Raw genomic sequence first — 20,313 nt, 5'->3', positions numbered from 1 at the left:
GTTTGTTGTTCTCTAAAGTGTTATATTGACATTCCTCTACACATATCTGTCTTTGTGTGTCTGTGTCTGTCTCTGACTTTTCTCTAGGTGTATGTCAGTCTCTTTTTATATCTGTCTTCCTGTCACCCCATTTCTTAAACATAAGAATTCAAAGACTACTGGCAATAAAATCTTAAGGTCTCTCTTTCTCTGTGTCTGTCTCTCTCTTCCTGATTCCCTATTTACTAAATATATGAATACAAAGACTATGGTCAACAAAAGATAATAAACTTTATTTTCAAGACCTTTTAATTACATACCCTATGTAATTGTAATCAGTGTGTATGCATCATTCAGAGTTCTACTTTTTTCCTTCCTTTTATATAATATTAAAGCCTCTTCTCTTTCTCACCCTGGCTGCTATTTCTTTGCCCCCATAGTGAATTTAAAATCTCATGCGAGATATCAACTAGTTTCCATGGCAATGACTGAGCTCTACCAGATCCATTGAACTGAAGATTTTGTAGTTGATGTCCTAGGAGAAAGGAGGTTATAGCTTAAATACAATTGAATAATAATGTACTGAATAATCATAGTTTTTTTAGGGACTGGATAGAAGAAAGACATGCAGAGAATAGTAATAATTTCACATAATACAATGACAAAGTAGTCAGTCAATAAATATTTATTAAGAAACCACTCTTTGCCAGGAATTGTATTTTAAAATCTGCAAAATGCTTTCCTCACAGTGACCTAAAAGAAACATGAGTAATATATGCATTATTCCAATTTATAAATGAGAAAACTGAGGCTATGAGGGATTGATGACATCTATGGTTATACATCCTATATTTTAGGTGGAATTAATACCCACATATTTCTGAACTTAATTTCTAACACCTATTCCTCTATGATATATTGCCACTGATCAATAGATTGTCTTTTGTGTTCTTTATAATGTCAGACTATTTTTATATTCTTTAGGGACAAGTGCTTTTAGAAATTCCAGGGAAAATACCTGAAACTATCTTATACCTGTTTTATAAACTCACCAAATAACTTGATTAATTTACAGGGTGATGAGTTTTTCTCTGGGACTTTAAGGGTTAAATCTCAGTGAATGCAATATAGACATGTCCACTGAGTGCTTGTCAATAGGACAAAGCCAATTTCATGTAAGAGTATGTTGATTGCTTTTCAAATGTTCATTGACTTTAAGATCTAGGTGGATGAGGACCTTAGAATACAGTGTGCCAGAGCTAAAAGGGAGCTTAGAAAACATCTTATCAAATTGCTTTATTTTAAAGATGAAGTAACTGAATCAATTGGAAAGGGAAATTAATATAAGGTCATATAGCCTGAACAATACTTGAATTAAAATTCTTAGTTTGACTTTCCAACTTCCTCCCTCCTTCCCCACATACCCCCCAATATGTTAAAAGAGATTAAAAATGCCTGAAAACCTAAAATCAATAAGTCAGTTATTAAGGTGATGATGGTGGTGGTAGTGGTACTGATTCCCATTTCACGTAAGTACTACTAGTCAGATCAAAATTATAAACCATTATCATCTTTGAAAGGTATCTCTAACATTTTTAGGTTAATAATTTTTTCCCTGCAGAGTTTGACAAGATTTTCTGTGATTCTTTCATTAATTTATATGTGAAAAATAGTATGTGCCTGTGTCTATGGATATCTTTTCCAAAATGAAACTAATATGAGTGGATGGATTACATCACAAAATCATGTGTAGATGATGCCACCCTTCTATTCCATCATGAATGACTTGCACCATTTCTGTCTTCAAAGCTTTTAGAAGAAGAAACATGGAATAGAAAGAAGAGTCATGCTGGTCATATCCAACTCATAGCAATGTGAGATGGAGTTTTGTAAAAAACTAAGTGCCCAATGCATTAAACTTTTAATCTTTTGTTATTTTTATTCTATAAACATCTCTTACATACACACACATATGTGTATTTGAGGCTAATTTGTGATCTGAGGCAGGCAATCTAGGATAAGAGAAAGATATTCTGGGCAGCCTATCTAAATATGTCTCAATTTCTTAATTTGTAAACTGGGTGAGCATAAGCAAGTTACTTAAATTCCATGAGATTGGAATTCCTCCCTCTGTAAATTGGAAGAAATTCTTTTACTAGTTCTTAGTATTGTTAGGATTATGTATTAGTAGTAATTCTATTTCGTAGATTGTTTGGAGGGGAGGTTGAGTTTTTAATCCTAAGGAATTATAGAACAGAAAATTATAAATATTTGAATAATAATAATTATCATGATTACATTTTTAGTATTATTCCCCTAATTGTGCTGTTTATAGCAAGAATTGAGTGTAATTATTTAAGAAATGTAATATACAATTATTTTTTTCTGTTATTGAAGGATTAATTTGTGTCTCTGTAATCCTGGGGCTAGGAAGCTAAACCTGAACATGCAGTCTTAGTATCCAAGAATTCCTTTTAGTATATAAAATGCACATACACAATCTTGGTTGGGTCACTTTTAAAAAAAAATCTTTCATTCCCATGACTTTACTCCTAGCCAGGGAGACCCTGGGAACTTTAACAGATGGCTCATTTTATTGGGTCCATAAAGGATCTTAACTTTTTTTGAAAAATCTTAAGGTAATAATACATGAAATATAGAATAAATTTTGTTAGCATAAAGACACATTAAAAAACACTGTGAAGACAACTTTCTGCCCTGCCTTCTTTTCCATAGGGATCCATATAATTCTGCTGATAGTAGTACTACCTTGAGTCGCTAAAGATTCCTAGAAAGTTAAGTAACTTTTCTTTTTTGTACCCTTTCCCCTAGAGATCTATTTAGTCACCCTTTTCTTAAAGGATTGCCAAGAGGTTATGCCATATGGACCTACAACCTACACAATCTATATGATTCACAGTACAAGGGAAAGGTCATGATCATTTTTGCTCTTCAATCTTATAGTTACTAGCTTATTGACAGGAAAAACTTCCCTCGTCTCTCTTCTCAAGAAAGTGTTATAAACTCTTTTATATTGAAGATAACCAGGTTCAATAAGACCCTGGACTATTTGGTTTGAGATTAAATAATTTAAAATTAAGTGATATGAACTTTGAGTATCAAAAAATAATGGCATCTGTGTGACCTTGGACAAGTCCCTTAACCCCACTTCCTTAAATAAACAAAATTTAAAAAAAATTTTAAAAAAAGATAATGGAAAAGATTAATTGAGAAGTATGGGAGTTTAGGTATCACAGTTGAAAGAGCACTGGCCTTAATCAGGAAGACCTGAATTCAAATCCAGCATTAGTTCTAGAAAATTTCATCATCAATTCCTAAATTTCTCTCTACCTCAGTTTCCTTAACTTATGGAAATAATAGCACTAGCCTCCAAAGGTTGTTTTGATGATGGAATATTTAGAAAACACTTACAAAGACTTTCAAATACTTTACAAATGCTAGCTACACTTTTATCTGCTACATTATGGAGCTTTGCTTTTCTTCTCTTCATTGTCTTCATCATGATTTGATATGAAAAATACTGTTTGAATCGGAAGAGCCAGATTTGAGGAATAGGCCAGAGATAATATGTTAATTATATATATATATATATATATATATATATATATATATATATGATCATATCACTCATTGCATTACTGAGAAAAGCTAAAGCTAAGTCTATTATAGTTAATCATCACACAATATTGTTGCTACTGTTCACTTGGATCTTCTCAATTCATTCAGTATCAATTCATATAAGTCCAGGTTTTTCTGTAATGCTAGACTGTTCCATTTTTAGGCCACTTTAACAACTGAAAAAAGGCCCTCCCCTTCCACTCATACAATGATCTAAAATCCTTCTCTGTTACTTCCAATGGCTGTTCTTAGTTCTGCTCACTGAGGCCAAATAGAGCAACCAGAGTCTGTCTTCCCAATGAAAGCACTTTGGATCATTCAAAGACAATGTTCTTTCTAAGTTTTCCTTCTTCCCAGCCTTTGTATCTCCAGGAATTTCAACTGATGCTTGTTTCCCAAATAACCTAGGTTAATGTTTTGCTAAAACAATTGGCTTAAATAATAACTCACTGCGTATAAAATATACTATATATACTAGTAATATATTTATGTATACTATATATACTAGTAATATATTTATAGTATACTATATATTTTAATAGTAGATTTATTATTATAATATATTAGTAATATGTATATATGTATACTGTATTTTATAGTAATATTAAGTATATATAGCATATATATTTAAGGATATATAATTTAAGTTTTGCATTATAGTGAAGCTAAATAAAATGTGGGCAGCTAGGTGACTCACTGGATACAGTGTTCAGTCTAGAGTTAAAAAGACTCATCTTCATGAGGTCAAATCAAACCTCAAACACTTACTAGCTGAGTGACCATGGGTAAGTCACTTAATCTCAGTTTTCTTATCTGTAAAATACTATTTTCTCATCTGTAAAATGAAATGTAAACCATTCCAGTACCTTTGCCAAGAAAAGCTCAAATAGAATCACAAAGAGTTAGACACAATTGAAAAGACACAACAACATAAAAAGAAATTAAATTATGGCTTACCTAAGAATGCATTTTACAATTACTTCTTGTCAGTAAATATATGTTTTAATTAATTATTTTATATCTTTTAAAAATTTTAGGACTTTTCTAAGAAGTTGCTTCATGTGGAAAACTATCATTACAACTTATATATAAAAGGTAACTTTTGATACTGATTGTATCTTTGATTGTTTTAAATTTTTTTTTGGTTTTGGGTTTTTGAGGGTTTTTTTGGCAAGTTAATAGGGTTAAGTGACGCATAAGGTCACACAGTTAGTTAATATAAGGTATCTAAGGTCAGATATGAACTCAGATATTCCTGACTCCAGGGCCGATGCCCCATGTGCTGAAACACCTAAGTGTCCTAATTGTTTTGATCCTTAAAAGAGAATGACATTATTAACCATCTTTTCTTCTTGTCATCTTTCCATCTCAGATACATTAATTACTAGTTCCTATTCATTTCTTGGGAGAGTTGAGAGCACTAGATTTGGAGTCAGAAGAGTCTGCCTTAGTTCACTGTGCCCTAACATGCTATAGAAGGATTATTTCTTAGATCAGACATCAGGAAAAACTTCATGGAGATGATGGTATTGAATAGAATTTATAAGAATAAGTAACATTTTTGTTGAAAGGATATGCAGAAAAGACATTTCAGTAAGGAAAATAAGTCACAACAATATCACCCTGGGATTTTAGCTTAACACATCAAAGGATTCTGTTTAAGATATTTTTCCACTACCCAATGGGTTTCCTCAAATGACTGAAGGCAAAATTCTGATTATCCAAATGACTATGGAAATAGGGGGAACTCACTCGTAACCTTAATGGAATGCACCATGATGGAAGGGATGTTGAGATTTTCTAATGAAATGTGATAAATTAATCTCTTCATTCACATTTTCATACATGAAAACATTGATTTCTTTAGTCTCAAAATTGGCAATAACCTCAAAGTCAGTGTTGTCTAACCTACACCTGAAGCAGAAATCTCCCCAGAGATATCCTAAAAAATAATCTTCTAGCTCATGAAATTTGTGGACAATCCTATGAGAGCTGATGGAAAGTCTCATAAGACAAAATGCCTCTACAACTTCAGTTCCTTGCTCCTTGTTCTGCCCTCTAGTACTAAGGAGAATAAATTGAATCTGTCTTCTTTGTGACAGTTGTGATCTTCAACCAAATTCCACATTGATATTCAAATTTTGTCTTATTTTCTCTCATTTATTCACCTCATTGTACAGAAAATACCTAAAGCAAGTATTTTCAATTTTTTAAAGCCTTGATTATGCCCCAAAATTGTCGTTGGAATAATGAGATCCATTTGAAACTGTAAAACAAGAATATTTGTGCTATTTGGGTTGTCGTTTCTTTTTTTCTCTTCCTTTCCCCCACTCCTTTATTTAATAACCAACCTTTTTAAAAAATCTCATTTGATTTATTTATTTTCATATTACAATAATAATCTTATTGTAAAAGTAACCATAACCCCCCACAAAGATAGAGAAACCCCAAGAAAAATAAAGTGTGAGAGAAAAAGTGTACTTCAGTGTGTGTTCAGATACTAGCAGCTTTGTCTCTGGGATGGATCATAATCTTTATCAGAAGTCCATTAGAGAAGTTGCCTCAATATTTTTTCCTGCAGTTAGCCATCCTCCTTTTAAAATTTTTTTAAAGCAATATATAGGACTGAAACATTTGAAATTGCTACTCAGTAATATATGTGACTTAAGAACATCTGGAGCAATGTCTATACATGCTTTTTCTTTTCAACACAGGATATAAATCAGAGGGTACAGAAAATGTATACCATAAGAAAAGAACTAGCAAAGGCCAAAGCTTTTACCAAAGCCCATCATTGTAGAAGGGAACAGAGACCCAAAGAGGTTGTCATACAGTAGTAGAGTTAGACCTTTTCAGGTGCCAGGCAGGGCATCTGGGGCCTAAAAAAAAAGAGATGTTATAAATCATGTAGTCATCTTTTTTATTTTACTTTGTTATGAAAATATATGCATGGAAATTATATATATATATATATATATGTATATATATATATATATATGTGTGTTATATATACACATATGTGATGAAACTGGGGGAAAAATCTGAAATCCCAAAAGGATTCTTCAAAGGAATGTTGATATAGTTTCTGAAAAAGGCAAGACCAGAGGGCAACTCGGTAACAGTGGATAGAGTACTAGCCTGGAATTCAAATCTAACCTCAGTTACTTACTTTCATTTAATTCCATTTGTCTCATTAAAAAAAAGTCTACTTCCAAGTGCATACCTAGTTATAAAGTAGGTCTTTGGAACTATTAATCATTTAATCAATGAAAATATTCATTAAGCATCTACATGTGTCAGGTCCTACACCAGGAGTTGGGAATACAAATACTAAGAATGAAAATCCCTGTTTACTAGGTTCTCACATTTTTCTGGGGAAAACAATAAGGATATGATTATATTATTATTATTATTATTATTATGTATTTTATATATTTGTATTTCTTTATATTATATATATATCACATGTTATATGTATTGTCTTGTCTAATATAAAGAAATACAAATATGTGTACTTATTTGTGAATATTTTGTGTTTACATACATGTGTATATATAAAATGTATATTGCATGTCTATAGTTTGGGTCTATATATGCTATATTATATAAAATATAAAGAAAATATATAGACATATATAGAAAGTAGATACATTATAGTCTGGAAGGGAATACACTCCTAATAGAGAAGGTCAGGAATGACTTCATACAGGATTACTTTTTTGAATTTCAGTTAAAATAAGAGATAAAAGATCACAAAAAAGGGTAAAAAAATCCACATGTGCAAGCAACTTTTTTCAGAGTGACAAAGAATTTGAAATTCTGGGGATGCTCATCAACAGGGGAATGATTGAACACATTGTGGTATATGACTGTGATGGAACACTATTGTTCTATAAGAATTCATGAGGAACGGGACTTCAGAATAACCTGGAAAGACTTACATGAACTGATGCTGAGTGAGGTGAGAAGAACCAGAAGAACATTATATGCTCTAATAGTAACACTAGTAGATTATCAACTTTGATGAACTTGTTCATTTCAACAATACAATAATCAAAGGCAATTCTAAAAGAATTGTGATGGAAAATACCATCCACATCACTGTGGGGTTTAAATGTAGACCAAAGATTACTATATTCAATTTTTAAATTGTCTTCTGTATTATGTTTTCTCTCTCTCTCTTTTTTTACAATTTGATTTGATTGTTCTTTACCCATAAAGCCTATAATTAGATTGCTTTCTGTTGGGGATGGGGGAGGTAGAAAAATGGAAAACTCAAAAAAGTACAAAAAAGGATTGTTAAAAACTACCATTGCATGTGATTGGAAAAAAATTAAATATTGAACAAAAAGTAAGAGGAGATATTCTCTGGAGAAGAGATTAAGGTATGAGTGCAGTCTATTTAGATGAGGTGGACAGAATGAGTAGGTTGACTAAAGGGCTAGATATAATGCCAAATTTAAAGGAACTTAGCATAGAAGCACATAAGGGAGGAAGGTTCATGTGCTATGGAATAGACTTCAAGTTTAAATGTTATTGATCCAATCAAGAATGTCCACATCAAAAAGAATTATTTAGCTTTTCATCACTTAGTTTTTAATGCCCATTACTCTTTACCTGAGGAAATCCTTATCTCTATTTATAAGACCTTCAATTAACTCCTTCAAATAACTATCACATCTCAAAAAGCATTTATAAAGTGTTAGATCTTATTGTGTTCTCTTTAAGCCAGAGTATTTCAAAACTCTTCAAACTGATTATGTCTGAGCTATGTGTAATGACTTAATGGGAGATTCACTTATCTGGATATGGCATTGTCCAATCAGATGGAGTTCTCAACACGACTCAGCTTTATTCTTTAAACTTGCTTACCAGGACACCAAAGTAGTTGAAACTCACCCCCCTTTATCTCCTACTCTGCCTTTCTCAAGTCAGAGAAGGTAGCAGAGAGCCAGAAAAACTTAGGAAAAGCTTGACCTTTCCTGAAGTCTAGATCATGCTGAAGAACACTATCATTAGAACCTTTGACTTTGGAATCAGTTCTCTCTCTGAAAAATTAGGAAGCATTACTGGATACCTTCCGTCATCTAACTGTTTCACACTGCCTCAAGGATGCTCAGGTGCTGGTGCTACTGCTGCTGCTCTTGCAATAACCATCTCTCTCATCTTCTGCCACTGGTGCTAGTAGTGGTGGTGGTCCTGCTGCTGTTATTGCTGTAACCACCTCTCTCATCTTCAATGACTTAAACAACACTCATAGGAACAACTCACATTTCTCTTTAAAAAAATCACAACTTCTAGATTTCCCTTCTCCAGTTGTCAATGCCTTTTAAATCCTAGTTCAGTTTTTAAATAATTGTATGAGTTTTCATTTTCTTGGATTTGCCATCTTTAGTAAAACCAAAAAAATCTTGTATATGCAAATTAGAGAAAGTACCCATCTTGCCTTAGCTTTGAAGTCTCAAACTAAGTCTCTCTGGTGTCCCTAAAACTGTTTATCCATAGTCATATTTCTATAGTTTTTAAACAAAAGATCTTTATAACATTAAACTGTTCTGATGCAAGTCAAACCTTAATCCATATTATTAAAAAAGAGAACGAGAACCTACTCTACATTACAAAGATTTTTTTCACTTACATCGCCTGAATCCCATTTGCAGTTTTTGTTTGTTAAAATGCCCATATTTTAGCAGTTTACATGTAAAACAAAGGTTTTTTTTTCTATTTGTGTTAGACATAAAAAATGCTCCTCTATAACTGACCCTTCTGAAAGGGACTACAGAGTCAGTCTACCTCACAAAAAGTTGTATACAAATACAAGAGGTAGAGAAAAGAGCACTGAGTTAGGAGATTAGGCTTGTCTTTTTTTTCCTCTCATGTCTAACTGGATTAAGGATTGGAAGAGTTGGAAGGAAGAGGGACTAGAAGGAAGATCCTATCTTTGAGCATTCGTCTCTTTATATACAAAATCAAGGGAACAGAATGGAATTTCTAAGTACCCTCTCAAGTCCAGTTTCATGGTGCTATGATTCTATATTCAAGCAGTAAGAAACTGACTTTTTCACCTAGTAGTTTTGCCTATATTTTAAATTCTTTAAAAAACACAAAATTGAGTTATATTGCCTAGCTGTGTCCTTTATATCCTGTATCTTATTTAATTAAAAAAAATGAAGTATATATCTTAAAATGGATACTCTGTTCATTTCAAGTTAACAGATATTCTTTTGGCATCCATCAGATGCAAAACCTGTGGGAAATACAGTTAGTTAGTGAGCATTTATTAATGGTTGGCTACGTGCTAAGGGGCAGCTACTGAGACTGGAGTCAGGAAGACTCCTCTTCCTGAGTTCAAATCAAGCTTCAGACAGTTGCTAGCAGTGTGACCCCGGGCAAGTCATTTAACCCTGTTTGACTAAGTTTTCTCATCTGCCAAATGAGCTGGAGAAGGAAATGACAACCTACTTCAGTATCCTTTACCAAGAAAACCCCAAAGGAGGGACATGAAGAATGAGATAAGACTGAAAAATAACTGAACATCAAGGAAAGTGCTAAGTATCAGAAATAAATAGAAGGACAAAAAGCAGTCCTTGTTCTCCTGGAGAGGGTCCACGGCAGTAGAAACATGTAAATAAGCAAACAAGTAGTAGTCAGGGAAAAAAATGGAATGATCTCAAAGGGAAGGCACTGAGATTAAGAAGGATTTAAAGATACCTTTCTCAAATGAAACTTGATGGAAACCAAGGAAACTGAAAGTTCAAGATAAGCAGACAGAATATTTTTGGCATGGGGGAAACTCAGATACAGAAGATGGAGAAAGAACTTATGAGGAAAAATAAGGAGGTTAGTATTACTGGACTTTCAGTAGGGAGGGAATAAGTTAAAAGAAGAGTGGAATAGGGTAGCTAGGTGGTACAGTGGACAGAGCACTGGCCCTGGAGTTAGGAAGACCTGAGTTCAAATCCAGACTCAGACACTTAATAATTACTTAGCTCTGTGACCTTGGGCAAGTCATTAATTCCATTGCCTTGCAAACAACAACAACAAAGATACTGGAATAAAGGAAGGGGCCAGGTTATGAAGGCCTTTGAAAGTCAAACAGCAGATTTTTCTATTTGATCCTGGAGATGATAAGGAACCACTGACATTTTTTTTGAATGGGGATGGTGGTGGTGGTGATGTGGTCAGAATTGTGCCATAGGAAGATTAATCTGTTGGCTGACTGGAGCATGGACTGGCAGGAAGAGAGATTTGAGTCAGGGAGACAAATTAGCAGTCTATGGCATGAGAGAAATGAAACTTGGTCCCTGTCCTCCTTCAGGTCATCACAATATAGTTAAATAATTATCCATGCAGGAAAAAAAATGAACCTTAAAATCTCCACCAAAAACCATACAAAAAATCCACCCTGAATTGCAGCATAACTCTTAGGGAAGATGCAATACTGAGATAAAAATGCTGTCTGTCCTCAAAGAGCACAGAGGGAGATAATGTTCAGACATTTTTCAGTTGTGTCTGACTCTGATATCATTTGTGTTTTTCTTGGGAGATGTATTAGATGGAGTGGTTTGCTATTTCCTTCTGCAGCTCATTTTATAGCTGAGGAATTGTGGGCAAATAGGGGTAAGTGACTTTCCCAGGGTCACACAGCTAGTAAGTTCCTGAGGACAAATTTGAACTCAAAACATAATTCTAGGCCTGCACTCTATCTACTGTGCAACTAGCTATCAGTGTGAGATAAGATAGCAATAGAACTGAATAATTAATGTGTAATATTTCATGGTAAAGGCATTAAAGAGGCAATTTAAGAACTGTTTGCTTTCTCTGAGGAAAGATTGTCCTCAATCTAAGAATCAGAAAATGTTTCCTCACCAGTTCTTCTATTTTCATTAGAAGTGATAAAATGTGTTTACATACAAAGATAGTTTTCAGGACTCAATAAATAAAAGTGATAAATGTTGAAGACCATTCATCAGTTGTAATCATTCTACTCCCTACCCTCTTCATACTCTTCAGTTCAATGTTAGCATTTTTAGTTGGTCCCAACTAGATCCCTTGCTGAATACAATGACAATTTTGGTCTTAAGATCAAAAATAATTCTGGAATACTCACCATCTTTATCCAAGCAATTGAACCATGAGATTATCTCACTGAATTTTGACTTCTTGTTTGTTTATACTATCATTTAACCCAGTCTGTACATCAGATAGTTTATCTTCTTTCTGTTACCTTTGCTATAATACCTTTTATTTATTAGCTTTTGTGCTATACATCACTGTCATTTTTTGAACCTCCTTTCTGTAAAGAATTAAGCAAAATTAATTGACTATATTTGGAAGTATATGTATCATTCCTTTCTATTATCCTCCCCCCCAATCTTTAATGAGCAGAGAAAAAAATGTTTTCACTGGTTCTCTGAAACCAAGACCCTATATATCTTTATGTGATAAACTACCTCTGTAACTTCTGCCATCCATACCTTCTGAGAGTGTCATTTGTCATACTATCTTGTAAGAAGATTAATTGTAGCTTACTTTACAACAGTTCTGTAGAGTAGGAAATATGCTATTGTTTTATGTGTGTGTGTGTATGTGTGTGTGTGTACGTATACATATGTCCTGTTTAGATGTAATCCCAGGAACATGGACTGACTTGTTTGGGTTATTCTTTTGCTAAGTGTGCATCTTTCCCATCCCCTCCACCCATTCCCTTAGGGATTTGGTCATTATGTGGAATCTTATTTCATCTATGATAAGTTGTTAATACCAACAAGAAGTTTTATATTCTCTCTCATCCATTTCTCATCCTTATGCCCTGTTTCCAAGTAAATACCGTGGTCATGTAAATTCTCTCTTGGAGGATGTTAATATCAAATTACCTAAGGCAAATTATATATACTATTATAGATTTATATAGAATAGATTTATTCAATAGATTTTATTTTCTCATTAAGTATATATGAAATTACATTTCCTTATAAGAATACTGTTCTCATATAGTGTATACCACTTATTTTTGTAAATGATTAATACTTTCTATTGTATATCTAGCATAATCCATTGTCCCAACCCCATGTCTATAATTATGATGTCATACTATAGATGATGAAATGATAACTCGTTTGAATTTATAGTTCATAGTAACCTTCCTAATTTGAACCCAAGTTATCTTATTCCAAAAACCAGCATTCCTTTCACTCCATCTACAGCTATTCCAAACCTTCTCTTCCCTCCTCAGAGCTCTCACACTTTTCCTCTTTGTCTTAGCTGAAGATCTCATATTTTCCCTTATTGAGAAAGGTGGAAGCCAATCTGAATTAACAACTCTGCTCCCATTCTCTTTATTTCAAAACCCCTTAACATTACTTCCACTTCCCCTTCCCCCTTATTGCCCCCACCAGTCTCTGAAAATGAGGTAGCGTCTCTCTTTTCCAGTGCCAGCCTGCTGCCTATATGTTTTACAGAAGATAGCTAAATCAGTGATGCCCCTTGTCTTTCAAAAATTCAAACTTTTCCTATCTGCTGGTCCTTTCTCTGCTCTTTCAAATATGGCCAAATCTCTCTTAATTTTATGTATTTTCACCAACTTCCAACATCCTACATGTTTCCTCCATGCATCAGTCAAATTCCTAAAAATAACCTTAGTGCCTAAACTTCTCCTCCACTCATTTGTTCCTCAAAGCATTGCAGTCTGACTTCTGACCTCAGTTACTCAACTGAAATTGTTCTTTGGAAAATTACTAGTGCTCTGATGATCTTTTCTTTGTATTCATCATTTTCAACCTACCCATGATCATCCTCTTCTAGATGCTCTCTTCTCTCTTGGCTTTCATCACACCACTCCTTATTCTGCTCTTACCAGTTTGATTGTTCTCTCTCTATCTCCTTTTCTGGTTCATGTTTCATATCATACCCCTGATAACAGACACTCCCCAAGGTTCTATGCTAGACCCTTTTCTCTCTTCTCTCTATATACTCTTTTGATTACCTCATTAACTCTTATAGAATTAACCACCATTTCTATGCAGATGAAGCACAGATCTATATATCTAGCTGTGGTATCTCCTCAAACTTCAGTCTTGCTTCACTGATTGCCTATTACATAATTGCAGACTGGAAATTTCAGAGACATGTACGAAACTGAACTCAGATTTCTTTCCAAACCTTGTCCTTTTAATTTAGTTCTCTGACTGAATGCTGCTGCCCAGGTAGAGTATGATTCTGCCTTCCTATCCCTCTTTCTTCTTTGCAAATGGGTGATAACTGTTAAAATTGCTACTTTTGTCACAGAATAGTGGCTTAGGGCAGAGTTGCTGATGGCTACTGTAACCACAAGAGGAAATGATTGAGGGGCGGCTAGGTGGCGCAGTGGATAAAACACCGGCCCTGGAGTCAGGAGTGCCTGGATCTCTAGCTGTGTGGCCTTGGGCAAGCCACTTAACCCCATTTGCCTTGCAAAAAAAAAACACCCTAAAAAAAAAAGAGGAAATGATTGAGTGGATCCCAGAGTCCAAACTCTTGGGTCAGGTTGAACAATCTGTCACATAATGATTGCTGGTAGAGGGGGTACTGAATGAGAAAGCATAGCATTGTCTGCAGTTAATTTATAAGAAACCTTTATGACTTCTTGATATTTTAGTCTGTGGAGACAATTATAATTGCTTCACCTTTGGCCCATAATTCTGCTTCTTGGAAGATTATGAGTTACTGAGGATTGGAAAAAATATCTAGGTTTCTATACTTTCAATTGTTTAACACAGAATTCTGTCTAGTTGATGTTTTACTTATTTACTTTATTTTTGAATTTTATAATTTTCTTCTAATCTTGCTTCCCCCCCGCCACAGAAGGCAGTCTGATAGTCTTTACATTGTTTCCATGCCATACATGGATCTAAAATGAATGTGTTGAGAGAGAAATATCCTTAAGGAAAAAAAATAAAATATAAGAAACAGCAAAATTACATAATTTTTTTTGTAATTAAAGGTAAGAGTCTTTGGTCTTTGTTCAAACTTCACAATTCTTTCTCTGGATACAGATGATATTCTCTGTTGTAGATGACCCCAAATTATCCCTGATTGTTGTAGTGATGGAATGAACAAGTCCATTAAGATTGATCCTCAACCTCATGTTGTTATGGTGTACAATATTCTTCTGGTTCTGCTCATCTTGCACAGCATCAGTTCATGCATATCCTTTCAGGCTTCTTTGAATTCCCATCCCTCCTGGTTTCTAATAGAACAATAGTGTTCCATAATATACATATACCACAATTTGTTCAGCCATTCCCCAATTAATAGATATTCACTCAATTTCCAGTTCTTTGCCATCACAAACAGAGCTGCTATGAATATTTTGGTACAAGTGATGTTTTTACCTTTTTTCATAATCTCTTCATTAGTATAGACCCAGTAATGGCATTGCTGGATCAAAGAGTATGCACATTTTATTGCTCTTTGAGCATAATTCCAAATTGCTCTCCAAAAAATGTTGGATGAGTTTGCAGCCCCACCAACAATGTATTAGTGTTCCAGATATCCCACATCCCTTCCAACATTGATCATTGTCCTTTCTAATCATATTGGTCAGTCTGAAGGATGTGGGGGATACTTTAATTTGAACTTCTCTAAGAAGTAATGATTTAGAGCAATTTGGGGAATGGCTTGTTTTTTTTTTTTATAAATTTAGCTCAGTTCTCCATATACTTTAGAAACCAGTCCGTTGTCAGAAATACTAGTTGTAAAAATTGTTTCCCAAGTTACTACACTTCATTTGATCTTGATTACTTGGTTTTGTCTGTGCAAAAGCTTTTTAAATTTTATGTAATCAAAATTATCTAGTTTGTTTTTAATAATGTTCTACATCTCTTACTTGGTCATAAACTGCTCCTTTTCCATAGATCTGACAGGTAAACTATTCCTTGATCTCCTAGTTTGCTTATAATAGTGTCTTTTATGTCTAAATCCTGTATCCATTTTGACCTTATCTCGGTATAGGCTGTGAGGTGTTGGTCTAATCCAGGTTTCTGCCATACACTAACTTCGAATTTTCCCAACAGTTTTTATTGAAGAGAGAGTTTTTATACCAAAAACTGGATTTTTGGGGTCTATCAAGCAACATATTACTATAATCATTTTCTGCTATCTCTTTTGCACTTAGTCTATTCCACTGATCCACCACTCTATTCCTTAACCAATACCAGATAATTTTGATGAATGATGCTTTATAATATAATTTGAGATCTGCTAGGGCTAAGCCACCTTCTTTTGCACTTCTTTTTTTTTAGGTTTTTGCAAGGCAAATGGGGTTAAGTGACTTGCCCAAGGCCACACGGCTAGGTAATTATTAAGTGTCTGAGACCATATGTGAACCCATGTACTTCTTACTCCAAGGCCGGTGCTTTATCCACTATGCCACCTAGCTGCCCCTTCTTTTGCACTTCTTTTCCTTAAATCCCTGGAAATTCTTGACTTTTTATTTCTCCATATGAATTTACTTACAATTTTTTCTAACTCATTGAAGTACTTTTTTGGAATTTTGATTGGTAGGGCACTAAATAAAATAGTTTAATTTAGATAGAATTGTCATTTTTATTATATTAGCTTGGCCTATCCATAAGCAATTGATATTCGTCCAGTTACTTAAATCTGATTTTATTTGTGTGAGAAGTGTTTTTTAATTGTTTCATAGGTTTTCTGAGTTTGCCTTGGCAGGTAGACTCCCAAGTATTTTATATTGTCTGAAGTTATTTTGAATGGAATTTCTTTCTAGTTCTTTCTGCTGTATCTTGCTAGTCATATATAGAAATGTTGAGGATTTATGAGGGTTTATTTTATATTCTGTGCCTTTGTCAAAGTTGCTAATTGTTTCTAGTAGTTTTTTAGATGATTTTGTAGGATTCTCTAGGCATACCATCATGTCATCTACAAAGGGTGAGAGTTTTTTCTCTTCCTTCCGAATTCTAATTCCTTCAATTTCTTTTTCTTCTCTAAATACTGAAGCTAACAGTTCTAACACAATTTTGAATGGTAGTAGTGGTGATGATTGGCATCCTTGTATCATTCCTGATCTTATTGGGAATGCCTCTAGCTTATCCCCATTGCATATAATGCTTATTGATGATTTCAGATAGATACTGCTTGTTATTCTAAGGAACAATCCATTTATTCCTATGTTCTCTAGTGTTTTTAGTAGGAATGGGTGCTGTATTTTGTCAAAGGCTTTTCCAGCATCTATTGATATTATCATATGATTTTTCATAGGTTTGCTATTGATATAATTATTTATACTAGCAGTTTTCCTAATATTGAACCAACCCTGCATTCCTGAGATAAATCCTACTTGGTCCTAGTGATAACTTGTTGTAATTGTTTTATGAAGATTTTATTTAAGATTTTTGCATCTACATTTATCAGGGAGATAGATTTATAATTCTCTTTCTCTGTTTTGATTCTTCCTTGTTTATGTAACAGCACCATATTGGTGTCATAGAATGAGTTAGGCAAAATTCCATCTTCACCTATTTTTCTAAAGAGTTTATATAGAATTGTAACCAATTGTTCCTTAAATGTTTGATAGAATTCACTTTTGAATCCATCAGTTCCTGCAGATTTTTTCTTAGGGAGTTCAATAATAGCTTGTTGAAGTTATTTTTCTGCCATAGGGTTATTTAGGTATTTATTTAATTCCTCTTCATTTAACTTTTTAATTTAATTTAACCAATAATTTAACCATTTAATTATATTTCTGTAAATATTCATCCATTTCTCTTATATTATCAAATTTATTGGCATAGAATTAGGTAAAATAATTTCAAATTATTACCTTAATTTCCTTGTCATTGGTGGTGTGTTCACCTTTTTTCATTTATGATACTATCAGTTTGATTTCTTCTTTCTTTTTTTAATCAAATTAACCAGAAGTTTATCAATTTTATTGTTTTTTTAATAAAACACACTCTTGGTTTTATTTAAGTAAATAGTTTTCTTGCTCTCAATTTTATTAGTTTCTTCTTTAATTTTTAGAATTTCTAACTTGATATTTAATTGGGGGTTTTGGGTTTGTTCTTTCTCCAATTTTTTTAGTTTACATGTTAAGTTCATTGATTTCTTTTTTCTCTCATTGATTCATGTAAGCATTTAAAGATATAACATATCCACTGACAACTGCCTTGTTTGTATACCATAAGATTTGGTATGTTGCTTCATTATTGTCACTAAGATTAAATCATTTATTCTTTCTATAATTTGTTGTTTGATGTGCTTATTCTTTAAAATGAGGTTATTTAGTTTCCAATTAATTTTAGGTCTATCTCTCCCTGGCCCATATTGCATGTGATTTTTTTTTTCATTTTGATGTGAAAAGGGTGTATTCAGTATTTCTGCCTTTCTGTATTTGATCATTACATTCTTATGCCCTAGTACATGTTTAGTTTTAGCATAGGTACCATGTACTGCAGAAAAAGAAAGTATATTCCTTTCTATCCCCATTCAATTTTCTCCAAAGTTCTATCATGTCTAGGTTTTCTAACAATCTATTTACCTCCTTAACTTCCTTCTTGTTTATTTCATCTAAATCTGAGAGCAGTTGGTTGAGGTCTCCCACCAGTAGAGTTTTGCTGTCTATGTCTTCCTGTAACTCATTTAACTTCTCCTCTAAGTATTCGGATTATATATATATATATATATATATATATATATATATATATATATATATATATAATAATAACTCCAAGTGGGCCATATGTATATATGTATATATCTGCTTCAAATGAGTTTCTTATAAGCAGCATATTTTAGGATTCTGTTTTTTAATCCAGTCTGCTATTTGCCTACATTTTATGGGAAAGTTCATGCCATTCACATTCAAAATTATAATTATTAACGCTTTATTGCCCTTTATGCTATCTTCCCTCTGTTTGTATTTCCCCCCCTTTTTTTCACTTTATACATACTCCCCAGGATTTTGTTTCTGAATACTCCCACCTTTGGTGAGTTTGTCCCCTTATATCCAAACCTCTGCCCTTTCTTTCCATTTTCCCTTTGCCCCTTCTTCCTTCCCTTCCTTCCCTTTTTCTTCCCCCCTCCCTTTTCCCCTATGAATACTTGAAAGATAAGTTTCTTAACTGAGTGTGTGTATGTTAACTTTAAAGCAAATCTGATGAGAGTAAAATTCAAGTGGTTCTTGCCTCCTTCCTTCTTTCCCTCCATTGCAATAGGTCCTTTGTACCTCTTTATGTAATGTTATTTACCACATTCAATCTCTTCCATCCTCCCATGTTTATACTGTCCCCCTTTTTAAGGAGACATTGTTTTTATATCATTCTATCAGAGTCATGGTTAAGTCATTAGTGTCCATTATTTCTGGATAAGTATATTCTCTCTAATAGAGTTACAATTCTCAGGAGTTATGAGAGTCTTTTTCCCAGGTGGGGATATATCTAATTTAATCTTATTGGATAGCAGTGCCTTTTTCTCTTTACCCTTTTTTAAACCTTTTAATGTGTCTCTTGAGTCTCCTATTTGAAGTACAAATTTTCTATTTAACACTAGTGTTTTCATCGGGTAAAGTTGAAAGTCTCCTATTTCATTAAATGTCCATCTTTTCCCCTGAAGAAAAGACTCATTTTTGCTGGATAGTGAATTCTTGGCTGCATTCCAAGCTCTCTTGCTCTTTGAAATATCACATTCCATGTCCTTTGATCCCTTAATGTTGATGCTACCAGGTCCTGTGTAATCCTTAATGTGGCTCCTTGGTATCTAAATTGTTTGCAGTATTTTCTCCTTTATCTTATAGTTCTGGAATTTGACCACAATATTCCTTGCTGTTTTCATTTTGGGATCCCTCTCCAGAGGGTATCTGTGTATTCTTTCAGTAACTATTATGCTCTTTGGTTCCATGATATCAGGGCAATTTTCCATCACTAAATCCTGTAATATTGAGTCCAGGCTTTTTTTCTCTTCAATATTTTCAGGGTGCCCAATGATTCTTAAGTTGTCTCTCCTGGATCTATTCTTGAGGTCAGTGGTTTTGCTGATGAGGTATTTTACATTTTCTTCTATTTTTTCTATTTTTTGGTTTTGTTTTACATATTTTTTGTTCTCATGAAGTCATTAGCTTCCACAGACTCCATTCCTTTTTTTAGAGAAGAATTTTCTTTATTTACCTTTTGCAACTACTTTTTAAATTATTGAATTCTATTTTTGAAGGAATTTTCCATTTGTCCAATTAAGGTTTTGAGAGAATTATTTTCTTTTTTGAATTTGCCCAATTAAGGTTTTGAGAGGGTTATTTTTTTATTTGTCTAATTGTATTTTCCAAGGATTTGTTTTCTTGTTGCAAGGTGTTAATTTTCCCTTGGGTTTCTTTTCCCAAATTTTCCAATTGATTTTTGCACATCTTCCTTGTTTCATAAAAGAAGTCTTTCTGGGCTGGAGACCAAATCATATTCTCCTCAGAAGTTCTAGATCTCTCTGAGTTAGGGTCTTTGCTTCCAAGGTAGCTTTCAATGGCCCCCCTTCTGATGGCTTTTCTTCATTTTCCTAGGAACATGTGTTGGGGGGTGCTGGTTCACAGACTTTGTTTTTGAGGTCCCTAGAGGCTTTGCTTACCTGGCTTAATAACTCCAAGTGGGCCATGCAGTAGGGTGTGCTGGTTGCCTTCTCTGGACTGTCTGTGACCCTGATTTGAGGCTTTCTCTC

At 33.7% G+C, this 20,313-nt stretch overlaps 1 protein-coding gene across 1 annotated transcript in view; it reads left to right on the top strand.

Moving 5' to 3' along the window:
* The window catches only part of EVC2 (EvC ciliary complex subunit 2), a 205,009-nt gene that overhangs the window by 5,321 nt on the left and 179,375 nt on the right, over positions 1 to 20,313 (top strand). Inside the window, exon 2 of the mRNA XM_074231593.1 lies at positions 4,656 to 4,713. Within this exon, the coding sequence (XP_074087694.1) occupies positions 4,656 to 4,713 (58 nt within the window). The remainder of the gene's footprint in view (positions 1 to 4,655; positions 4,714 to 20,313) is intronic.

Source organism: Macrotis lagotis, chromosome 3, assembly GCF_037893015.1.
Source record: "Macrotis lagotis isolate mMagLag1 chromosome 3, bilby.v1.9.chrom.fasta, whole genome shotgun sequence".
Lineage (NCBI taxonomy): Eukaryota > Metazoa > Chordata > Mammalia > Peramelemorphia > Peramelidae > Macrotis > Macrotis lagotis.
The sequence above is the reverse complement of the archived record's forward strand: the minus strand, read 5'-3'. Positions and strand labels throughout refer to the sequence as shown.